The following is a 19,192-nucleotide window of genomic DNA, read 5'->3' on the forward strand; positions in this document are numbered from 1 at the left end:
TTTGGCCATTTTCAACATTTGTGTGCATCTAAAATATAAACATGCAGTTTAAAAAAAAAAAAAAAGTCATTTATAAAGGGAGCAACTAAAAAATCCAGGTGATTACTATTTTAATTTTGCTGAAAGATTAAAGTAGCGAGGAGATTATAGGGCCTTTGCTGCAGGTTAAAGCCATGCAGGAGGTGCTGGCAGGCCCGGATATGAACAGGAGTCTGTTGATTTACATTCATTTGAAAATCCTTTTGAGCCTGTAACACACTGTAAATATTACCAATGGTCTTAAAAGGACGCTCCTGAACACTTTTTCTAGTGTTGATAATTTCCCTTTTTCTGCTGAATCTAATTATGTATTTTTAATTTTATTGTACTTATTTTTTTTTTTAGTTAGACAAACAAAAAAACGCACGTGATTGGCCCGACGTCTCAGCTGTCAAAACCACAAGTTGTAATTAAATTTTCAACATTTTTATTAACATTTGTTTTTAAGTCACATCATGGAAAAAAAATGAACTTGGCACTCTACATGTTTTTTTCTTTTTTCATTTAACGGTTTTGTGCATATATTTAAATAAAAGTTTCTTCACTTTGTGAAAACATTTAAAGAACTAAAATGTATTCCATTTGTCAGAGAAATTTACCTTTTACGCATGTCGTGGCCCAATTGTCCTGCTTTTAGGATTTTCTTCTTCTTTTTTTTATCAATAATGAAGTTCTTTTTAGTTTCACATTTTTTTTTTACTCATTCGGAGAACAGTCCCTTTTTTCCTCGGTGAGCATTTATAATTTGTCCAAACTTTTGGCGTTGGTGAGGATTTCCCTCGCCAGTCTCCAAGTCTGCTTGGCGGCAGCCTCCAGGGCTGAGTGCGGCTTCCCCTGAAACAAGTCCAAGTTCGGGAGGAAGTAGTGCGGGCATCTGCGGCACTGCAGACAGGATATGAGCTGCAGCAGGATGCCGTTCAGCCGGTCGCCGAGGCACGACTCGTCCCAGTCCGTCTCCCTGGGGTGCTTCTCGCACTCGTACAGCAGCAGGGTCTTCATGTGGTAGTTGTTGAGCGGCTGGCCCGGCAGCTCCAGGTGGCGGTCCCGCAGCGTCTTCAGCACCGACAGGCACTTCTTCCTGCAGCCGCCCATCAGCAGCCGGTTCTCGGCCTCGCTGAACTGCAGCACCCAGGCGTCGCTCTCCGCGGAGCTCTGCTTCCCCGTTAAGGAGTAGCACTCTTTGGAGAGGAGGTTGAAGCCCTCCGCTTTGACCTCTGCCACCCGGTTCGGCCCGGGCCAGGGGATGTGGGGCATGGGCCACTGCGCCGCGCTGCGAGGCCAAATCCCAGTGCACTTAAACGCGGGTGTGATCTGCACCACGTACCTCTCCCTGATCCGAAGTTTGACCTCGCTGGTGTCGGCCACCATCTTTACCACGTCTCGGTAGCTGCATTTGTCCACCGCCTGCGCCACGAGAGTCTGAAACCTGGAGCGGATCTTCCTGGCGGAAAGGTAGCCCGAGGCGGTGATGAACTCGACCCACAGGGACATGCTCCGTTTGCGGCCGTCGCTCAGCTTCAGCACCGCGCATCCGGGCAAAGAGCCGTCATCCACAAAGTTGAACACCCCCATCTGGTTGAGGTAGAGCACCACCTCAAACTCATTTGGGGAGATGACCTCCATCCCCTCGTAACGCGCATCGATCTCACTGAGGGAGCTGATGAAGCGAGGCTCCTGCACTTCCACCTCCTTCAGGACATCCGACACCACTTTACAAACCTCCCTAATGGTCTTCGCAATGGCCGCTTTGCGCGCCTGGCATCTCTCGTTGTAGTACTTGTTCAGCTGGTAAACCAGCTTTGCCTGCGTCGCAATCATGTTGGGGCAGAGGTCCGGGCTGTACACCGGAGAGTCGCAGTAAGTTGACGGATCCAATGCTTACCGGTAAAGCCCAGAGGCAAATGCTTCCCCGTGCAGGAAAAAAAAAAATCAAAGTTTTTTTTTTTTCTTGGTTCTGCAGGCGGATAGACGTCAGTGTGAGGAGGAGGAAACGGATATATAAGCCTGCTTAAAAATCAGTCCAACTCATGAGCACTTCCAGTGCGGCTGAGAAGTCTCATATTGAGGATGCAGGTTTGCTTCGGTGTCCCGGCGCGTCAAAACACCGTGCCAGAGCGCGCAACCTCTCGACGTCAAGTCTCTCCTCGGCGCGCCCCTGCTCACTTTTTCGTCCACACTCCGCTTGCAGCTGGGTTTGTGTAGTTTATGAATGGTTCCTTTTGGAAGAGTGGAAAGGGGTCGGGCTTCTCCTCCTGCAATCATGTGCGGAGCTGTCAGAACGGGCGGCCAATCAAAGCAGCCAGGAGGGCTGCTGTGCGCAGAGCGCGCGCGGCAGCAGCTGGACGCGCCGCTGCTGCTCCAGACAACGCAAACCTCTGGTGTCACGCAGAAACGAGCCGCTGTGCGCGCTTTGAGACAACACAAACAATGCCATCCATTCAAATCGTGTTTGTTTAGATCGGTTTTCAAAGAACTGTTGGAGCAAAAACGTTTTTAAACCTTAAATTTTATTTTTAAAAACAAGATAAAAAGCGTTTTTTTTTCTTATTTTATAGCTGATTCATGCAAAATGTCTTTTTTTGGAGGGGGGGGGGATTGTTTGTGGATTGCAGCTTTTACACCTTTAATATCAGCTGTTCTGCCTCATTTAAATAAAAATAAAAAGAAAATAGTTCTTTATTTGCATATGTTTGAAGATTTGACTAAAATCCCTTTTATGAAACCTTTCTGTTGCTTCTTAGTTTATTCTTTGTCCTAAATGTGTTAAATGCAACGACAGCTGACCAAACTGATTTGATCTTTAAAGTAATTAGTAAACATTTACATGTTTGAAACCCTTTCCAATTTGTTTACACTTCAACTCAACTGCAGAACATCTGACCCCATCCCTCACCTACTCTCATTAATTTGCAACAGCTTTTCTGCTACTAACCTTCCCTCTGCTGAATAATTGAAGCTGGGGTCTTCTTGAGGTTGGAATTGTTGTCTTTCGTGTCAGACCTCTCATTGGAGAACTGAAGCAGCCATTACAACTGCCCACAGAACATGAGGCACTGCTGCCCCAGATTTACAGTGGTAGAAAATCAAATCATCTCCACCAGGACCGTGATTTGTTAGCCTAGTTACTTATGAAAGGCACTTGATCTTTCTCTTTGAATGAAGCCATACTTGCAGGCTTCTGCTGGCAAATTCAGACATTTGTTGGTTCTTGTAAAAGCTTTTAATCATTTAAGAGGGTTGTCATTTTCAACTCAATGTTCATCTGATTTTCTTGCTATTTTCTTTAAAGTAAAATAGGAGACATTGTTGTTTATTAATGAAAGAGATTAAAATGTGTGGGAAAAGATTGAGATTGTTCACTATCAGCTACATGTGCATGTGGGAAATGCCTTTTTTTTCTTTTAGGAACTTTTCTTTTGAAAGAGCTAAAAGGCATATTAAGCTCAAACACATTTTAAAATAATTTTCAACTAATAATGTCTGTTAAAATTATGTCAGCAAGCACATTTACTGATATGAATCGGCTGCATTGGAAAAGGAGGCTCTTAAAGAAGAAGTAAACAAGAAGGCTAAATATTGACAGCAATGGTTACCTCATCCCCTTCCCTGAGTCAAGTTAAATTTAATGCTAAGAGGGGTTGAAGTTATTCATGATTGTTAAGATTTATTTTCTTGTAACAAATGGTAAATCTGTCTTATCTGGTATCAAAATGGAATTCTTCTTTTTCCCCCCGCTTTGCGTTTTTCATAAGGGTGGCATCAATCAAGAAAGAAGCAAATGTTTTGTTGATGAACATAACTTTAAATGCAGTAAAAGTAAAGAAATGTTTTGTTGTTCATTGAGTTGCAGCTTTGTCGTCTTTGATGTGCATGCTCAGAAGACATGTTTGTAATTGAAACTGCAGAATATCTCAGCTGGTCAATTATTAACCGCTTGTTTAGAAAAATTACAGACTGGATGAATTGTGACAAGAGATGAACATCTACGTGGAGCAGCAGACAAAAGCAGTTGTTCCCCTAATGTGGTCTTGGAATTTAGTCGAAGATGAAACAAGTGAGGAAAAAATGTTGTCTGTTTGAGCTTAGGACCACTGTTTATCATTAAGCTTGTGGCTCTGGGGAGATTCATCGTCACTACATGAAGGTTTGGTGTCCAAATATTATAAAGGACATGCCAAATGAAGCTTGATTAAAAAGTATAAAGTCGCACTTTTGAGAGAAGTTCTTTTTCCATGTTGTCTTTTTTGTTGTTGTCCATGATTCAAAGTTACTCTGTTTATCCTTTTTATTGGAAAAATGTTGACCGTTTTGGATTTCAGAAAAGTCTTTTTGGCAGTTCATTTATCTAACTATAATTGGGATTAACAAGTTGGTGTTTGGAGCAATGATTTTTGCTCTCATCACTTTTCCTTGCTCTCTCTCTCTCTTTTTTTTTTGGGTCCTTTAACCCCGTGAGGTTATGTTGGAATGTAATGCTAACAGATTGGCTCATTCACCTTTTTTTTTTCCACTTTTTTTCTTTCATGTCCCCCATCTAAACATGAGAAATATCTGTAGACGCTCAGGAGTTTCTTGCTGCTTGAAAGTGATTGGTGAAAACACCAGGAGCTCTTCCAAGAGCGCTTTGATGTGAGCCTGCGTGACTCCACAGTGATGCTCTCATGAGCACTAAAGTGGTTGTGGCTGTGCAAATCTGTGCCAGCACTCAGGCAGCCTCACTGCCCCCCCCCCCCCCCCCCCCCGCCCCAGCCTTTTTCAGTCTACTCTGGACAGCTACACCCCTGGATTTTGATTACCGATATTTGTTATTCATAATCCAAAAAAAAAACTTTAAAAAAGATAGTTAGTTGATGACCTTTTGCTCCATACAATGAGGTCTCAATTTGACGGATTTAGGAAGATGAACCCTGTAACTGTGATTCATCCATTTCTCACTGATAAATTCCCAAATGAGTTTGGAGCGTCTGGTTGTATTAGTCCACACATACACCCTTACATGTACGCAGAGCCTGACATTCGTGGTACATGAATCAAAGTGGTTCTTTATTTGTTTGATCGTCATCCTTTTTTTGCTGTCCCTTAAAGCCAGATGTAAGCAGCTGTTCGCTCCTCGAAGAGCTTAAAGCAAATCATCGCATGCAGCTAATTGCCTGGCAAGCCTCTGCATCTGCTTTGCAGATAGCAGAATGGATGAAGTCACAGAGCAGATGTTTTGGTAGCTTTTGGGCTTGTGTCTGTGTTAAACATGATCCGCTATGTTGAGACACACTAAAATGCAACAATATGCATTTTCTGCTGCACAGTCAGCATTCATGCTATTGTCTGTTCGCCAATTTGAGAATTTCAGCTACCAATCAGCAACAAGACTTATTTAGAAATCATTTTTGATCTCCATGTTTAGATTTCATTTAAATAAAACAACAATTGTCAAAAAGACCCTGTCTTAGAATTCATTATAACCTATAACAGATTATTGTACAGTCTTGAGAGAAAACTTTTTTACGCATGACAAAGATTTAAAAAAATGCATTAATATCAATATCTGGCATATATTGTTCCATTAATGTTGAATTAAAGTGTTAAATTGCAATTGGGGAATATATTTTCTTTTGTGAGAGACGTACATTTGTCACTTTTATCTTAAACAATTTATTTTTAACTTTTTAGCAACGAGTTCCTACCTGGAATTATCCGTGGAATTCTTTTTGGAATTTTTGCACAATTTACGACTCAATGAATTTTTATTTATTTATTTATTTTTTTAAACTACAGAGCCCCCTACTTTTTGCTATGTTACATGTATGTTGTGTTTCAGCCAGATATGGTTCCAGAATAGTTTAGTTGGGGGGTGTTGGGCGGGGGTATGCTCTTTTTTTTCTTATTTTTTTGTGGTGGTCGTGGGGGTTGCTCGTTTTGGAGGCAACAATTATAATCTTTAGATATTTTTGAGCATGTTGAGCCTCTTACAACAGCAACTCAAAACATGCTCAACCTTAAATGTAAATCAAAAAATGAGAAATCATAAAACCATCAGAGATCCCATCAAATTATGATGGTGTGTCTGCATCGGAAACGGTATGCAGCACTGAATGTTCTAACCAGGGTCTGTTTCGAGAACATGAACTACAGAAACAGCATTTCTCTCCAGAGAAGTGTGGCGCTGGATAGATTTTGTGGGGCACTTGATTGGGTTGAATCAGAGCACTGCTGCTCCTGTGGACACTATAAAACAGTAGAGTGGAGTGCGGAGTGGCAAACTTGATGTGCTCATCACTGCGGTGCTCAGCTGCACTTGTGTCACAGATGCTGAAGTAGTTTCATTGCTGCTTGTGTATTCAATGCTCTGTTTTTTTCTGGTAGCCAAGTTCTAATGTCCCTTTTGAGCAATTTTAGGACAACAATACCAAGTACGAAGCTAAAAAAAAGATACAGTGGCAACCTGTCCTGGGGAGCCTGAATTCAAGGTTACCACACAATGAAGCCATGGTTCTGATCTTTTTTTTTTTTTTTAGCAAATTAGCTTGTACTAGTTTTCTTTAATGACCCAGACTATATTTGTAGTTATGAAGATATGAACATGCCAATGTAGGCTGGGCTTTTACGATGCTTTTTACAGTTCTGGTGGTTTTTAATATCCTGCAGTTCTACAGTTGATGTAACAAGCAAACACTTATTGTATTTAATTTTAAACTGAAATATTATTTCAGATTTGACCAGATATTTGTCTATTTCAAAGCCAAAGCTCATCCAGTAGAAACCAAGGTGGGCTGTGAAAAGGCCTTACTTTGGGAAGCACAATTTAGGAACCTTTTCACTAAATACCAGACAGAAATCTGTTACACATAAGTGATAACAAAAGTGAATTTGCAAGCTTTTAATTTTCACCTCAGAAGGCTCCTGAGTGAACTTTACAAACTCCAATTCAGTGGGGGTGGGGGCTTTGACAGCTTTTCAGGTTAGGCTGAGTGGATTCATAGATTCTCAGTCAGTCAAAGAAAACCACCCTCATGTAATGTCACTACCAGTCTCATATTGTTAAGCACTCCCTAAAGTGTCAACTGCTGTGTTCACATGCCCCCCACCCCCCACTGTTCGCTTCGCCAAACTCTCATGGTCGCTGGGGATGACCTTCGGCTGGTGCTGCCAATCAGAAAGCGCCGTGGCAGCAAGAGGTCTCTTAGAGAGGAGCCTATTGATTTTCCAGTTAAAGCATAAGTAGTGTGTTCTATAGGACTAACTGACAGCCCAAGCGGGTATGTCATTATCAATGAGTCCACGGAAGCAGACCTTCTCCCCCTCACTCATCCTTATTGGGCCCATTCTTGCTTCAGATCTCCTCTAGTTGGTACACGCTGACGGAGCGCTTCCCAAAATGGTCAATAAATCACTCGGCCACGCCACAGCAACTGCTGGTAGAGAGAAAGGAGAAGAAGAGGATCTGATTTCTCAGCTTCTCCTCATTTTTCTTAACAGGTTTCATGGATGCAATAGTGAGAGAACTTCAAAAATGCGAAAAGTTTTCTTACAACAGTTTGGTATTTTCAGCACCTGGATATTTTCTAACAACTCCAGATGTTTCACATTCAAAAACTCTCAAACTGGACCTCCAAGTCCCCTTTTTAGTCTCAGTTCACATGGACTGTTTGGATGAGGTTATGTCAGTGATGCTTATCTCATTCTTTAGGAATGAGGCTGTTTGGCCAAAAGGAAAGTATTTATTAGTAATAAAAGAGAAGTTCATTTTTGGGACCTTTCTGTGTTAGTTGCATGATTTTGTCCAGACTGTTAGATTTGGTTTGCTGTAAGCTTTTATTCTAGAGCCCCGTTCAGGTTGGCTTCATTGGTGGTAGTTTACCATGCAGTTAAAAAAAAAAGAGCAGGTAACATGCTGAGTAAAACTCTCACTCTGATCATCTTTTGATCTATTTTAAAAGCTTTCCCAGTGGTCTTTTTATTATGATGGTCATTTTCTACCCAAAAAAACCAAAATGAAAACAACCCAGTGTTGTTTTCTTGGACGTAGTTACTGCAAAACAGCAGTAGTCCATTAGAAAATAAAGTTTGATTTGATTTGATTTAGAAATTTGCCTAAAAGTTGGTGGTGGAACCATTGGCGCAGAGACAGCCCTCCCCTACTTTCAGTATCATCCATCTGTTAACACTCTCAGCTGTAGCTTACAGCCCCTCACGCCCCCCAACCAAACATTACTGGTGCAACAAAAAGGATGAGTAATATTGGAGCTATCCAGCCATACAGTTTTGAATCAGATACCAGTTTAGACGAGCAAAACATAGACATAAATGGATCAGTGGGTCTTTAAGAATTAAATTCTACCCTTTCATCAGGTAGAAAAAGCATTTGTCATCCTTATTCAACCTTTGTCACCAACTCTTTTTATTATTGTTGGTGAAATATGCTGCCCTCAGTTTGCAATTAGTTGTTTTCCCCCCGCTATTTGCCTCTTGTCAGGATTAAAGCTATAAATCCTGTAAAAACAGGCCAAATCATCTCAACAGTGAGTGGTAACCAGGTAGGACAGGTCAGGGAACGACAGCTACCGCATTGCTAATTAAATAAAGAACCATTAGACAGTCTTCCTCGCTGCTTAATGATGACTAATGCCTCCCCTTAAATTGCTCTTTCTTTTCACTGACGCACGCTGAGTACCCCCCTCTGCCCACCTTCTTTACAAACAAACACACGCTCTGCCTTTCCCTGCCTGGTTGTTTGTGACCTGACTTTGGACTTTAAAGCAAACACAGCATTTCAACCAAGACCCGACTCTCACTTAGCTTAGCATCTTCCGACAAAGAGCTTTGCACCTGAGCCTCCCCCCTCCATCATGCTCAATCTCTGGGCTTGGCTGGGCCAGTCAGGGGGCAGGTGCCTCCCCTCCCTTCTTTTGATTGATCCCCCCTCTTCATCATTTATTTCCTTTCGTCTGCCTCTGACACAAGTGTCAAAGGCACGGCACTAGCCTGATGGATAAGCCTGTTTATGAATGCCAGTCTGCCTGGTAGGCCACTGATATTACAATCAGCACCTGTGTACCTGCTGTTCTCACAAACCTCTCCTTTTCAGCAGAGGTCAGGAGACACATGGCTCTGATTGACGGATCGATGTCCAGCCCAGTGCATTGGAAATTGGAATTGTAAATGTGCCCCGTTTGTTAAAGAGTTCCCTACTGCTTTTGCATCATAGGACGTGATCATAACTCCTAACGCTTGGAGAGAATTAAGGGGAATGCTCTCATCTCTAACAGAATAGTCATTATAGTGGTTCATTTTGGAGAAAAGCCAAAATAATTTTTCACTTCTTTTACTGTCAGATGTTCTGATTTAATATTGATGTGTAGCACTTGGAGACATCTTCAGTGCATACGAAGCGGAGAGTAACTTTGTGGAATTTTTTCGTAGCCCTTTATGGTTAATGACCCATTCAGTCTGCTTTAAAAGGCACAGTCTGTGGGGTGCTTTGGGTATTTGTCATCCAAGGCTGTTTGATGCTGCACCAACAGAAAAAAAACGCCTTCACTGCAGATCTGATTTAGAACGCAAACCTGCTCTAATTACATTGAAATATTTTTATCAATGGAAGGCATCCAAGATGTGAAATATTAATCTCTTAATAAATGCTTACCTTTTTTGCCTCCACTATCGTTTGCATTTGTTTAATGGTCCTCACGTTATATATTTTACTCTACTTATTACAAGTATGCTAATTCTCTAAGATAAAACAAAGCGTTTGTTGCCGCAAACTAGACTACTAGAATGGAAAGAAGTTAAATAAAGTGAAAGTGTAGACAGATTTTTTGATGAAGCTTCGATTGAGTTACCAATAGATGTTTCAGATCTTCTCTTATTCAGTGCTATTCTGTCCCTCTCCTTTGCTTTGGACATCCAGCTCCGAATTCCCCACGAGGGGTGTTCTGCTCACCCCCACACCCACCTAAGCTGGTGACAAAAGCCAGATTAGAGAAGAATTTAGTCCAGCGAAGCCTCAAACCAATCCTAGAAAAGCCTATCCTTTACTAAGTGGCTAAATGGCAGAGTGAAGGAAAGCAGTGAGAATGTGATGGAAGGCGGTCAGCGCCTCTTACCCTGTCTGATATTTGCCATGGTGGCTTACAGTGGGGCAGACGATCAATGGCATCAAACCCTCAACACGCCCTCCTCTTCACTGCTGCCTCTGGAATGTCTCCTTGATTTTATGAGCAACGGTGAAGAGCCTATAGATGGTCTTCCCCCTTTTCTCCATGAGCTGGTGTTTACTGATTTCCTCGACAAATCAAGACCATTTTAAATTTTTTTAATTCTCATTTCATTTGGTGCTCATCAGAGCCATTAAAGTTCATCTTTCCTTTTTCCTTGTTCAAACATTTTCTGAATGAATAATCCTCATTTTTTGGCAATTTTCATCAAATTGAAGCTGAAACCATTTAAATGCTTAATTTGTATTGGGCTTAAATTAGAATCTTGAAATTTCAAAGATTGCAGAGCCATTCTTGTTAGTTTCTTCGTTTTATTACCCTTTTCCTTTTACTTCCACAGCCTTATCCATCCTTTGTTGCCATCATCTTTGAGCCGACACTCGTGCCCTTTATGACCCCTTTTTAATCTGGGATGGCGTGAAAACCCCAGTCCTCAACATAAAAGTTTTTTTCTATACAATTCCGCAACTCAATGGTGTCAAGATCTTGCGAAGAAAAAAAAAGATTTGTTTTTATATGGTTTATATTAAAATAATTACATTTAATAAATTCCCTGTATACACAAAAATAATTGTTTCAAGGTTACCCTTAAATATGTGGTACCTTATGTTTCAGGGCCTCTCTATTGTCCTCGTATCTCATGCAGAACTGAATGTTTAATGAGTTAATGCACTTCACTATCAATTAACCTAAGGACCACTGCAGCATTTCCCTAAATCCACACAAGACTTTTTTTTTTTTGTCCCCACTTCAAAAGGTCTAAGTGGTCAAAGAAATGCGCAGGGGCAAAAAAAGGCTAACCTGTTAACAAACAGTGAAAAGGGGCAAAAAAAAGGGGTTTAATCCGTATTAGGCTGAATTCAGACTAAGTGCCCCAAACATCCTTTCAAAGCGGACTTGCTTCACAGAGTGCAAACTCTTGCTGGGTGACGTTTGGGGCTGAAAGCTTTGAGTCTTTAGGCCTCATAACCCTCTTGTGCTGAAAGCTGGAAGCATGTATTTTGTTTTTTAAGTATCCTCCTCCTCCACCACAGCTTCTTTTGGAGTTTTCGATTTTCTTATTTTATTTTTACCTGTAGTTTAGTGTTTTCCCTCAAGGTAAATAGGTTTGTGACCAGTGATTACATCTTAGATTAATGGCACACTAAAATAATTTGGCTCAACAGAAGGTGGCAGGAGTAAAACTAATTTTTTTTTATGTTGATTGAGAATTTGTTGTCTATTTTATGATTAAAATATACAAAGTAGTAGAGTTCTAGTTAAAATTAAATTATATTCTGTTTGCATATTGCTGAAAGTAGATGGTGTAAAGTTGAAGAAAATGAATAGGTTTTTTTTTAGCCTTTTATCTTGTTTCTTAACAGCATAAAAGCTTAAATACAGGAAAGGGGAGTAAAACTCGCCAAACTAAAATATATTCACCTCACCAACTTTCATTAGTTTCACCATTACTCCACTTTGAAAGTGGTTATTTCATGCATTGCCAACTTGAATCACTTTGTTTTCAGAGGAGCAAGTTTTTGCTCAGGTACCAGCCAGTCACACTGTCTTTTGGACTGCATTTCCAAGCACATGACCGACTCTACAATCCCACAATGGAGCGTATTGCATCCTCCACAGGCTCAAGGAAGTCGAGTCACAGGACTTCACTAAGTTACAGTCTCCTGATTCCGGCTCCCCGTGAGCAGAAAACACAGTTTTTGCTGACACAACCTCAAAATAGCTGAATGGCTTTCTCTCTTTGAATGATGGTCCTTGCCGCTTATCTTTTACACATCCTTTATAATTTGTAGTTTTTTTTTTTTTTTTTTTTGTAGGTATTTCTCAATCTGAACAGCAAATGTCTCTTAGTTGGCCCCCTTGGGGCTGAAGGAGGCTTTGTGTCAGCGGTGATGAGGATCCTGATTCGTCCAAGGGCACAGGCAGCCAACAGATCCAGCCAGAGGCCCTCGTTAGTGTGTCGGAGCCCTTTTCCTGCTCGTTAGTGCGATGAACTCATTTAGTGATGGGGGTGACGAGGCCTCATTTGGCAGTGAAGCTGGAAGAAGTGGGGAATAGGACATGAATTGGTGGGGAAGAGGTGGCTATGAGTGGGCAGAGAAATCTTACGCTTTTATTTGTAAAATTGTGTCAAATCTATTTGATTATTGGGCTCTGGGTATTGTGCTATGGCAAGAAGCCATAACAAATAAAACAATAGGAAAGTTGCAAATTCATTTCCCCCCCGTATACGTGCAATTTAGTGTTGTTTGCACACGTAGAGATGGGTATTCTGGCAGGATTACAACACATTTTTGAGAAATAAAGAGCAGTAAGCAGCTCCACACGATGCTGTATCCCTTTTTTCTTCTTTTTTTTTTGGACTGAATTCAATCAAGTTTTACTAATAATGCTTGTCCCTTGTTTCTCTTCTGATGTTGATGGATCATCTCTCTTTCTCCCGCTCATTAATTTCATCACCTTATCTCCCACACCACTTCATTTGACCAAAAGGTAATAATAAATCCCTCATCCATTATCCTTTAACTGAGGCAGCCATGCGGAAATACTTAATAACAGGCAACAAATTGAACTTCAATCACCTCTATTTTCTCTCAAGGATGCACAGCGCACTAAACAGCATGCAGATATGCATATGCCATTCATCAAACGCACTTTATGATGCTGCTCAATGAAAAGCTCCACGATTCCGTCATATTTTGCACTTTAATAGTTTTTCCCACATTTAAAGACAAATAAGCTTTGTTGGTAACTGGCAGAGGCTCCTGCGCTTTTCACTGTGGGGCTCTTATCAGCCCAAAAACACACACACTCTCCACCTGCCCGACTGCGCAGCCAGTTGAGAGCCTCATCTATCTTGTACCACTCTCCTGATAGTTGCACCATTGCTCTTTTTACTCTTCTTTAGTCCACTTCACTTTCAATTAAATGTCATCTGTGTCACAATGTTCTTCAGTATGGCTTTTACTTTTGTTGGAGGTGGTGGTGGTGGTGGGAGAAATCCAGTGCTGATGTTTCTTGTGTGTGTGCGCGTGTGGCTGCACAGCATAGCCACAGTCGCCCGGCCCCCTCTTCATATGTCCCTCTTCATTCTGTAGTCTTTTGGGTGTCTGACAAAGACAAATGACAATGTTTCAGAAATGAGCTGGAGCCCCCGCACAAACAGGTTCAGAGGAGGAGAGAAGGAAAAAAAAAATCCACAATCGAGCTCGATTCCCTTTGTTTTCCTTTGAGCTGTGTTCTCTCGCGTGACGCTCCAAAATTGATTTTGGAGACCTGGATCCATGGATGTAGTTCCACTTGATAAAATTTGGCTTCGTACTAAACTCATAATAAATTTGGTGCAGCCTTTATGGCACACACCCCCTACTACCACTTTTTATAACTCATCCAGTATTTTGAACTTCTACAACTGTGATGTAAATCTACTGTAAATCATTGCAGTTACTTCCTTTAGTGCTGTAGGAGTTTTTTCTCTTTTAATTTGCCTGATCGTCATCATCCAAAAAGTGGAGGCAACTTGGACAAGAAAAAAAAATCAAATAATTATCCAGACATGGTCAAAAAAGCCAAAACATCACTATAACAATAGCTTGTCTCTTGTCATTTACAAAGGCGGGGGTTTTGACAAAGATCTTTAAAACGTAGTAGAGTTATTTACAGCAATCCTGGAGATTCATGAGTCCTGGGAATGAAATGACATTCAGCTGCCTCTGTCACTGTCATATCTATCTAGGGAATGAAAAAGAGCAGCTTCATCAGGTCAGCACTGGCCATCTTCCTGACATCCAGTGTGTAACATGTGAGTGTGCACTCACTGGAATAATGCAGCCACTACAGGCCTGGACAGAAAAGATTAGACTTGAAGCATAACTTCTTTCACACCTAAAGAAAAACAAGACTTGTCATCTATTTTCTTGCCTCTATTCAATATTTTATACAGAATTTAAAAATAAATTAAATGCAACAAATTCTGCATTTTTAACAACCCAAAAAAAAATCCACAAACATGGAAATGGGTTCTGGGTTCTCTTTTCTTAAGCTCTGTCATTTCTCTTTTACTTTTGCTTGTTTTTTTGTATTTTATCATGAGGGGCTTATTTAATTATTTTATTACATGTGTGGGGTTTGGATTTATCGTATTCTTGTTTGTTTTTTATGGAAAGCACGTTGAGCTGTCTGTTTGACATGAAAGATGCTTTATAAATAAAATTAAATTGAATTTGAATTTGAAATAAACAGAAAAGATGAGCAGTGATAAATTACATAATGCATCTAAATAATGCTCAATTTCAATGTTTATACTTAAGATCGTTAAAAATGGATTTTACCCAACAACATTTTGTAGCAAATATAGAACGTTATCTTTTTTTCACTTCAGATGTACAATGTTCTTCTTCGTATTGGGGTTGATCGAATCTTTTGTGACTTGTCATGTGAAGCTGCTGGTGCAAAGATAGGAGACCAACGGCTGAGGCCCCAGTTAGCTTCTCCAATCCACTAATCCAGGTTTAATTGAACTCCAGAGACTTTGAAGCCGGTCCATGATGCAGGGAGGCTTTGCTCCTCTGAGAGATGGCGAGGGAGATGCTGTCCTCCGTTAAGGGCCTCAGCTGTTCTGCTTCCCTGTCCCTCTACATTTAATGAGCTTCCCAACTCAACACCAGTCCTTAGTTGCCAACTCACATTTGAAAAATTCAGTTATTAACACCTTCTCTAAATCAAAAAGTGACAGCTTTAAGTGTCCCTTTTAGCCTTCCTTACCATATCATTCCTCGCCTCCTTTCAGCAGGCTGCTTTGCAAATAAAACAGGGTGAAACAAGAGCCTAGTTAACAAAGCAGTGCCAAGTGGGTTAGTAGCGAGGCTTAATGCCGGATTAATAGAAACACAAATCACAAGAGCCTGGCAAAGCATGTGGGTGTGTCAGGCGCCATGACAGGTATCAGAACAAGTCACTCGGAAATCCACCCTGATCAACCCAGACGCAAATATCTTTGAAGGTGGATCCATATGATTTTCAAGTTGTTCCACAGAAGGACTGTTTTAAGTAGAGTTTTAGCTAAACCTAAAGGCTTTCACATTGTCAAATCCATCTAACACGAGGATGGATGATCTTTTAGTGGACTGAACTTCTGTCACTCCTAGCGTAATTGTGCCCATTCAGTTGCTAAATGAATCTCTTTTTCATTGAGCCTGATCAATATAAGACATTAATCGTGCTGCATGGACCGTCATGCTTTCGTTGTGTAAAAAATGATCTAACCTCGCAGTCTCCCTCTGCTCCTCTCTAGCAGTTTTTCTGCTAATCTGTCCTCCATTTGTGTCTCAAGGTTAAACTGCTATTACTCTTCTATTTATTGTTTATTTTTTTATTTTAACCCCTTTCCTTTATTTCTCTCCCGCACCATAGATTTTAGCCTACACAGAGGGGCTTCATGGAAAATGGCTTTTCACAGAGATCCGAGCTGTCTTTTCCAGGCGTTACCTTCTCCAAAACACTGCACTGGAAGTATTCATGGCAAACCGAAGTAAGTTTTACCTTTTTTTTTTTTTAATCATGCACACATTCAATGAGATGTCTTTGGTTGTAACCTGGTGTCTTTGTGCTCTGTTTTGCAGCGGCCGTCCTATTCAACTTTCCAGATGCAGCCACTGTAAAAAAGGTGGTTCACTGCCTTCCTCGTGTTGGAGTGGGCACCAGTTTTGGCCTCCCACAGACCAGGTTAGACCTGCACTTAGTCTGTTTCTGTTTTTTGTTTAGATTTTTTCTTGGGAATTCTTAATTCTGTGCAATATTGTATGGAGGCCATATGGTTCCCCATTATGACAGGAATGAAAATTACAAAAACACAGGGAAAAAAATCCTTTTCAGTACACTGCACTAATTGGAATAAATGGTTTGTGTACTGGGTAAAATATGCAGGCAAAGGCTTTAGTGACAGGTCTGCACCATTTCTGCTCTCTGGTTAATTACTGATCATTTATTACTTTAATGCAATTTGCAATAACTCCGTTGCTTTTTCTGAGGAACAGAGGCAATGCGTTTATAATTTTTTATTGGATTTTAACAGAACTGCATCTTTTTTTATAATTATCCTGTGTTGTTTAGTCCTTGTATACTTGTATTCTTTAAGCCGATGCGGCATAAGTGCATTACAAGTCTATGAAAATAACACTATTTAATTTAATCTATTTTTCTAAAATCTGCAGATGTAAATTTTCGTATAGATGCTTTTCTTTCTTTTACATGCTTTTATTTATACTTTTAAATATGTGTGACATTTAAAAAAAGTAATAGATCCTCAAAAAGCAGTTTTTAATGCACTCAATCGCGTAATGGCTTGATGGGTAATGTGTTCTCTTACATACATGTATTGGAATGTCGTATTTTCACTATTTTTTTTTTAGTGCCTCAGGGACTGTAATCTCGCTTTGACATTGATTAATTCCATCATTTTCTTGTGTTTTAATTGGATGGTGGGTCATTATTTTTGTCCAGCAGCACACGCAGCACTTACTAGGCCATGTGGGCGCACGCATGAACAAAAATATGTATTGTCATCCCAGCCTATTGTACATTAATCTTCCTAATTAGCCATACTGTAAGTTCAGTGGGTTGGTTTTAGTTAATGACGATAGTCTTTGTTCAGCTTCTCTACATTTGCACAGGCCCACAGCCACAGGAAACACTGAAGTCTTTAGTGACCTCCTCAAATGTGTGTTGCTCTTTCCTTTGTGCAGACGCATCTCTTTAGCTACACCGAAGCAGCTCTTTAAGGCCTCAAACATGACTCAGCGCTGGCAGCGCCGTGAGATATCCAACTTCGAGTACCTGATGTTTCTAAACACCATCTCTGGTAAAAACCCCACACACCATCTATCTATCCGTGTGCCATAAAGTCACATGTACACCTGCATTTTAACAGTTAAAGCCAGTTTTTTATGGTTAATCTTGCTTTCATGCATGTTTTTTCCTCATTTCTGTGTTTTCTGGGCAGGTCGCACCTACAATGACCTGAACCAGTACCCAGTTTTCCCCTGGGTCATCACTAACTATGATTCGGAGGAACTTGACCTCACTTTGCCTAGCAACTTCAGAGATCTGTCCAAGGTGAGAACATGGTGCATCTTCTGACTGTTTGTTACCTTGATGGTTGCAGTGAAAGGACGAGGTTTGTTTAAGGATCCCTATTACCTATTATTCTTCCTGGGGTCCCACTTTCTTAAAGCTACAAATACATAAACAAGCAGATATACATGTACATGCACTGTTCACAACAATTTAAACAGAATGTATACAGCAATGGTACAATAACAAATAAAAAAAAAACTAGCAAAATAATAATAATACTCCACAATCAGCCTGATTCAGTCGAGGTCAACTCTGAGTTCAGAGCACGACATCAGCCTTAACAAAACATGAAATCAAAGCCAACAATACCAGTCCAATACTGCTTCCACATTCTTCTTGGGGGAAAATAAACAGTCTTACTCTTTTAGAAAATTAAATTGTATACATTTGTGTAATTAAACATTGTGGTAATGAATTCCATGCCACCATTGCTCTATAACAGACCATTCCCCGACCATGACCAGTCTGACATGCAGGTTGAAGAAATGGACTCTCCCTTGATTGTCGTGTAGCGTGTTGATGTACATCACAGAAGAAACACTTTTTAAAATTATAATATTGTCAACACTTTAGATTAAGACGTGCTTAATTCTGTCTCTCACACATGGCCAGGCCAAATGATGATGCATTTGTTGTAAACGGAGTAGAAATGATCTATTGTTAACTTTTAAAATTTATTTCTCTATTCTACAGTTTTAATTTGCAACTGTTCAAGTCCTCAGTTGATTATGAATGTATTGTTTCTCTGTTGTAACTGGTGATCTATGAAATGTTCCCCACATTACCTAGTTTCTGGGTTATTTACAATTTATACCCATAAATCAAAAGCTGAGTGGAATTATTTTAAGTTTGACCTTTCACAGCACAACAGGAAGTGTGACTGAGTTGGTCGTCTGGCCCCAGGCATCAGACGATGGGGTTTAAAACAAAGAAAGCTGCCCTGAGAGGAACCTGGCATGTCAGTGCATGCAGTCATGCTGATGGGATTGCGTAAAAGATTCTCTCCCAAATGACATAAAAAAAGAAGCTGAAAATACTATCCCTAGTTCTTCTCCCTGAATGGAAGAGTCCAGTTGAGGGGGGGGGGGGGGGTGAATTAGTTCTGTAGCAAGAAGATTGAGCATGTGTCTGTGGGTCAGAGATGTAGTGGAGAAAATGCTCTTGTTTTTTATCCTTCACATATTTTTTCAGCTATGCTGTTTTCTGTGCTGAAGTAGCGTTAAAGAACCTCTCAGATGAAAATCCTGCTTTTAGCATGTTGTGGCATTTTTTTTCATGATGGAGGACAAAGATAAAGAAAATTTGGCTTAAAATTGCATTTCTAACAATTTATTTTTCGAAATTCTTGTAAATCGGGAGCAGACAAAAAAAGATGGTATTTGTAACCTAGAAAATATGCTAGACAGGCCACACGCTCCCTACTCTTCCCAATTCTGATTCATCCACTTGCAGACAGATAGCTCCGTGTAAGTCTTTGTTTTCCTCGTCTGAGCTGGTATCTGGTTCAGAACTGCACAGCTGGATAGCTCCAGCATTGCCCGCCATTCTTCTTTCACCGGTAATGTTAGTCTCGGGGTGTGAGGGGCTGTAAGCTAGCAGAAGAGGATGTTAACAGATGGGTGACAGGAAGTGGGGGTGGGGTTGCCCTGCACCAACATTTCCACCCACAACTAAAAGTGGGACTTTAAATACTCCATCTTTACCTCATTTGTGGAAGACGAGAAGATCTAAAAACTTTAATTTTGTTGCTTTGACTTTCAGTTTGCTGTTGTGCACCTCTGTTCCTCTGTCATCCTGTAGTTTTGCTC

General features: G+C 40.6%; 2 protein-coding genes across 3 annotated transcripts in view; one reads left to right on the forward strand and one right to left on the reverse strand.

The window, feature by feature from the left end:
* LOC144994278 (lipopolysaccharide-responsive and beige-like anchor protein) overlaps nt 1-19,192 on the forward strand; it is a 171,285-nt gene that overhangs the window by 107,263 nt on the left and 44,830 nt on the right. For both annotated transcript variants that reach the window (XM_078951454.1, XM_078951459.1), the window contains exons 40-43: nt 15,663-15,780; nt 15,872-15,974; nt 16,994-17,109; nt 17,251-17,363. In XM_078951454.1, the coding sequence (XP_078807580.1) occupies nt 15,663-15,780; nt 15,872-15,974; nt 16,994-17,109; nt 17,251-17,363 (450 nt within the window). The remainder of the gene's footprint in view (nt 1-15,662; nt 15,781-15,871; nt 15,975-16,993; nt 17,110-17,250; nt 17,364-19,192) is intronic.
* On the reverse strand, nt 450-2,757 carry LOC101157187 (mab-21-like 2). Its single transcript, XM_004065935.4, has one exon. It carries the CDS (start codon nt 1,855-1,857, stop codon nt 778-780), a length of 1,080 nt encoding a protein of 359 aa, XP_004065983.1. The 5' UTR covers nt 1,858-2,757; the 3' UTR covers nt 450-777.

The sequence above is a fragment of the Oryzias latipes genome, chromosome 1, assembly GCF_053564925.1.
Source record: "Oryzias latipes strain Hd-rR chromosome 1, Olatipes_Hd-rR_3.1".
Lineage (NCBI taxonomy): Eukaryota > Metazoa > Chordata > Actinopteri > Beloniformes > Adrianichthyidae > Oryzias > Oryzias latipes.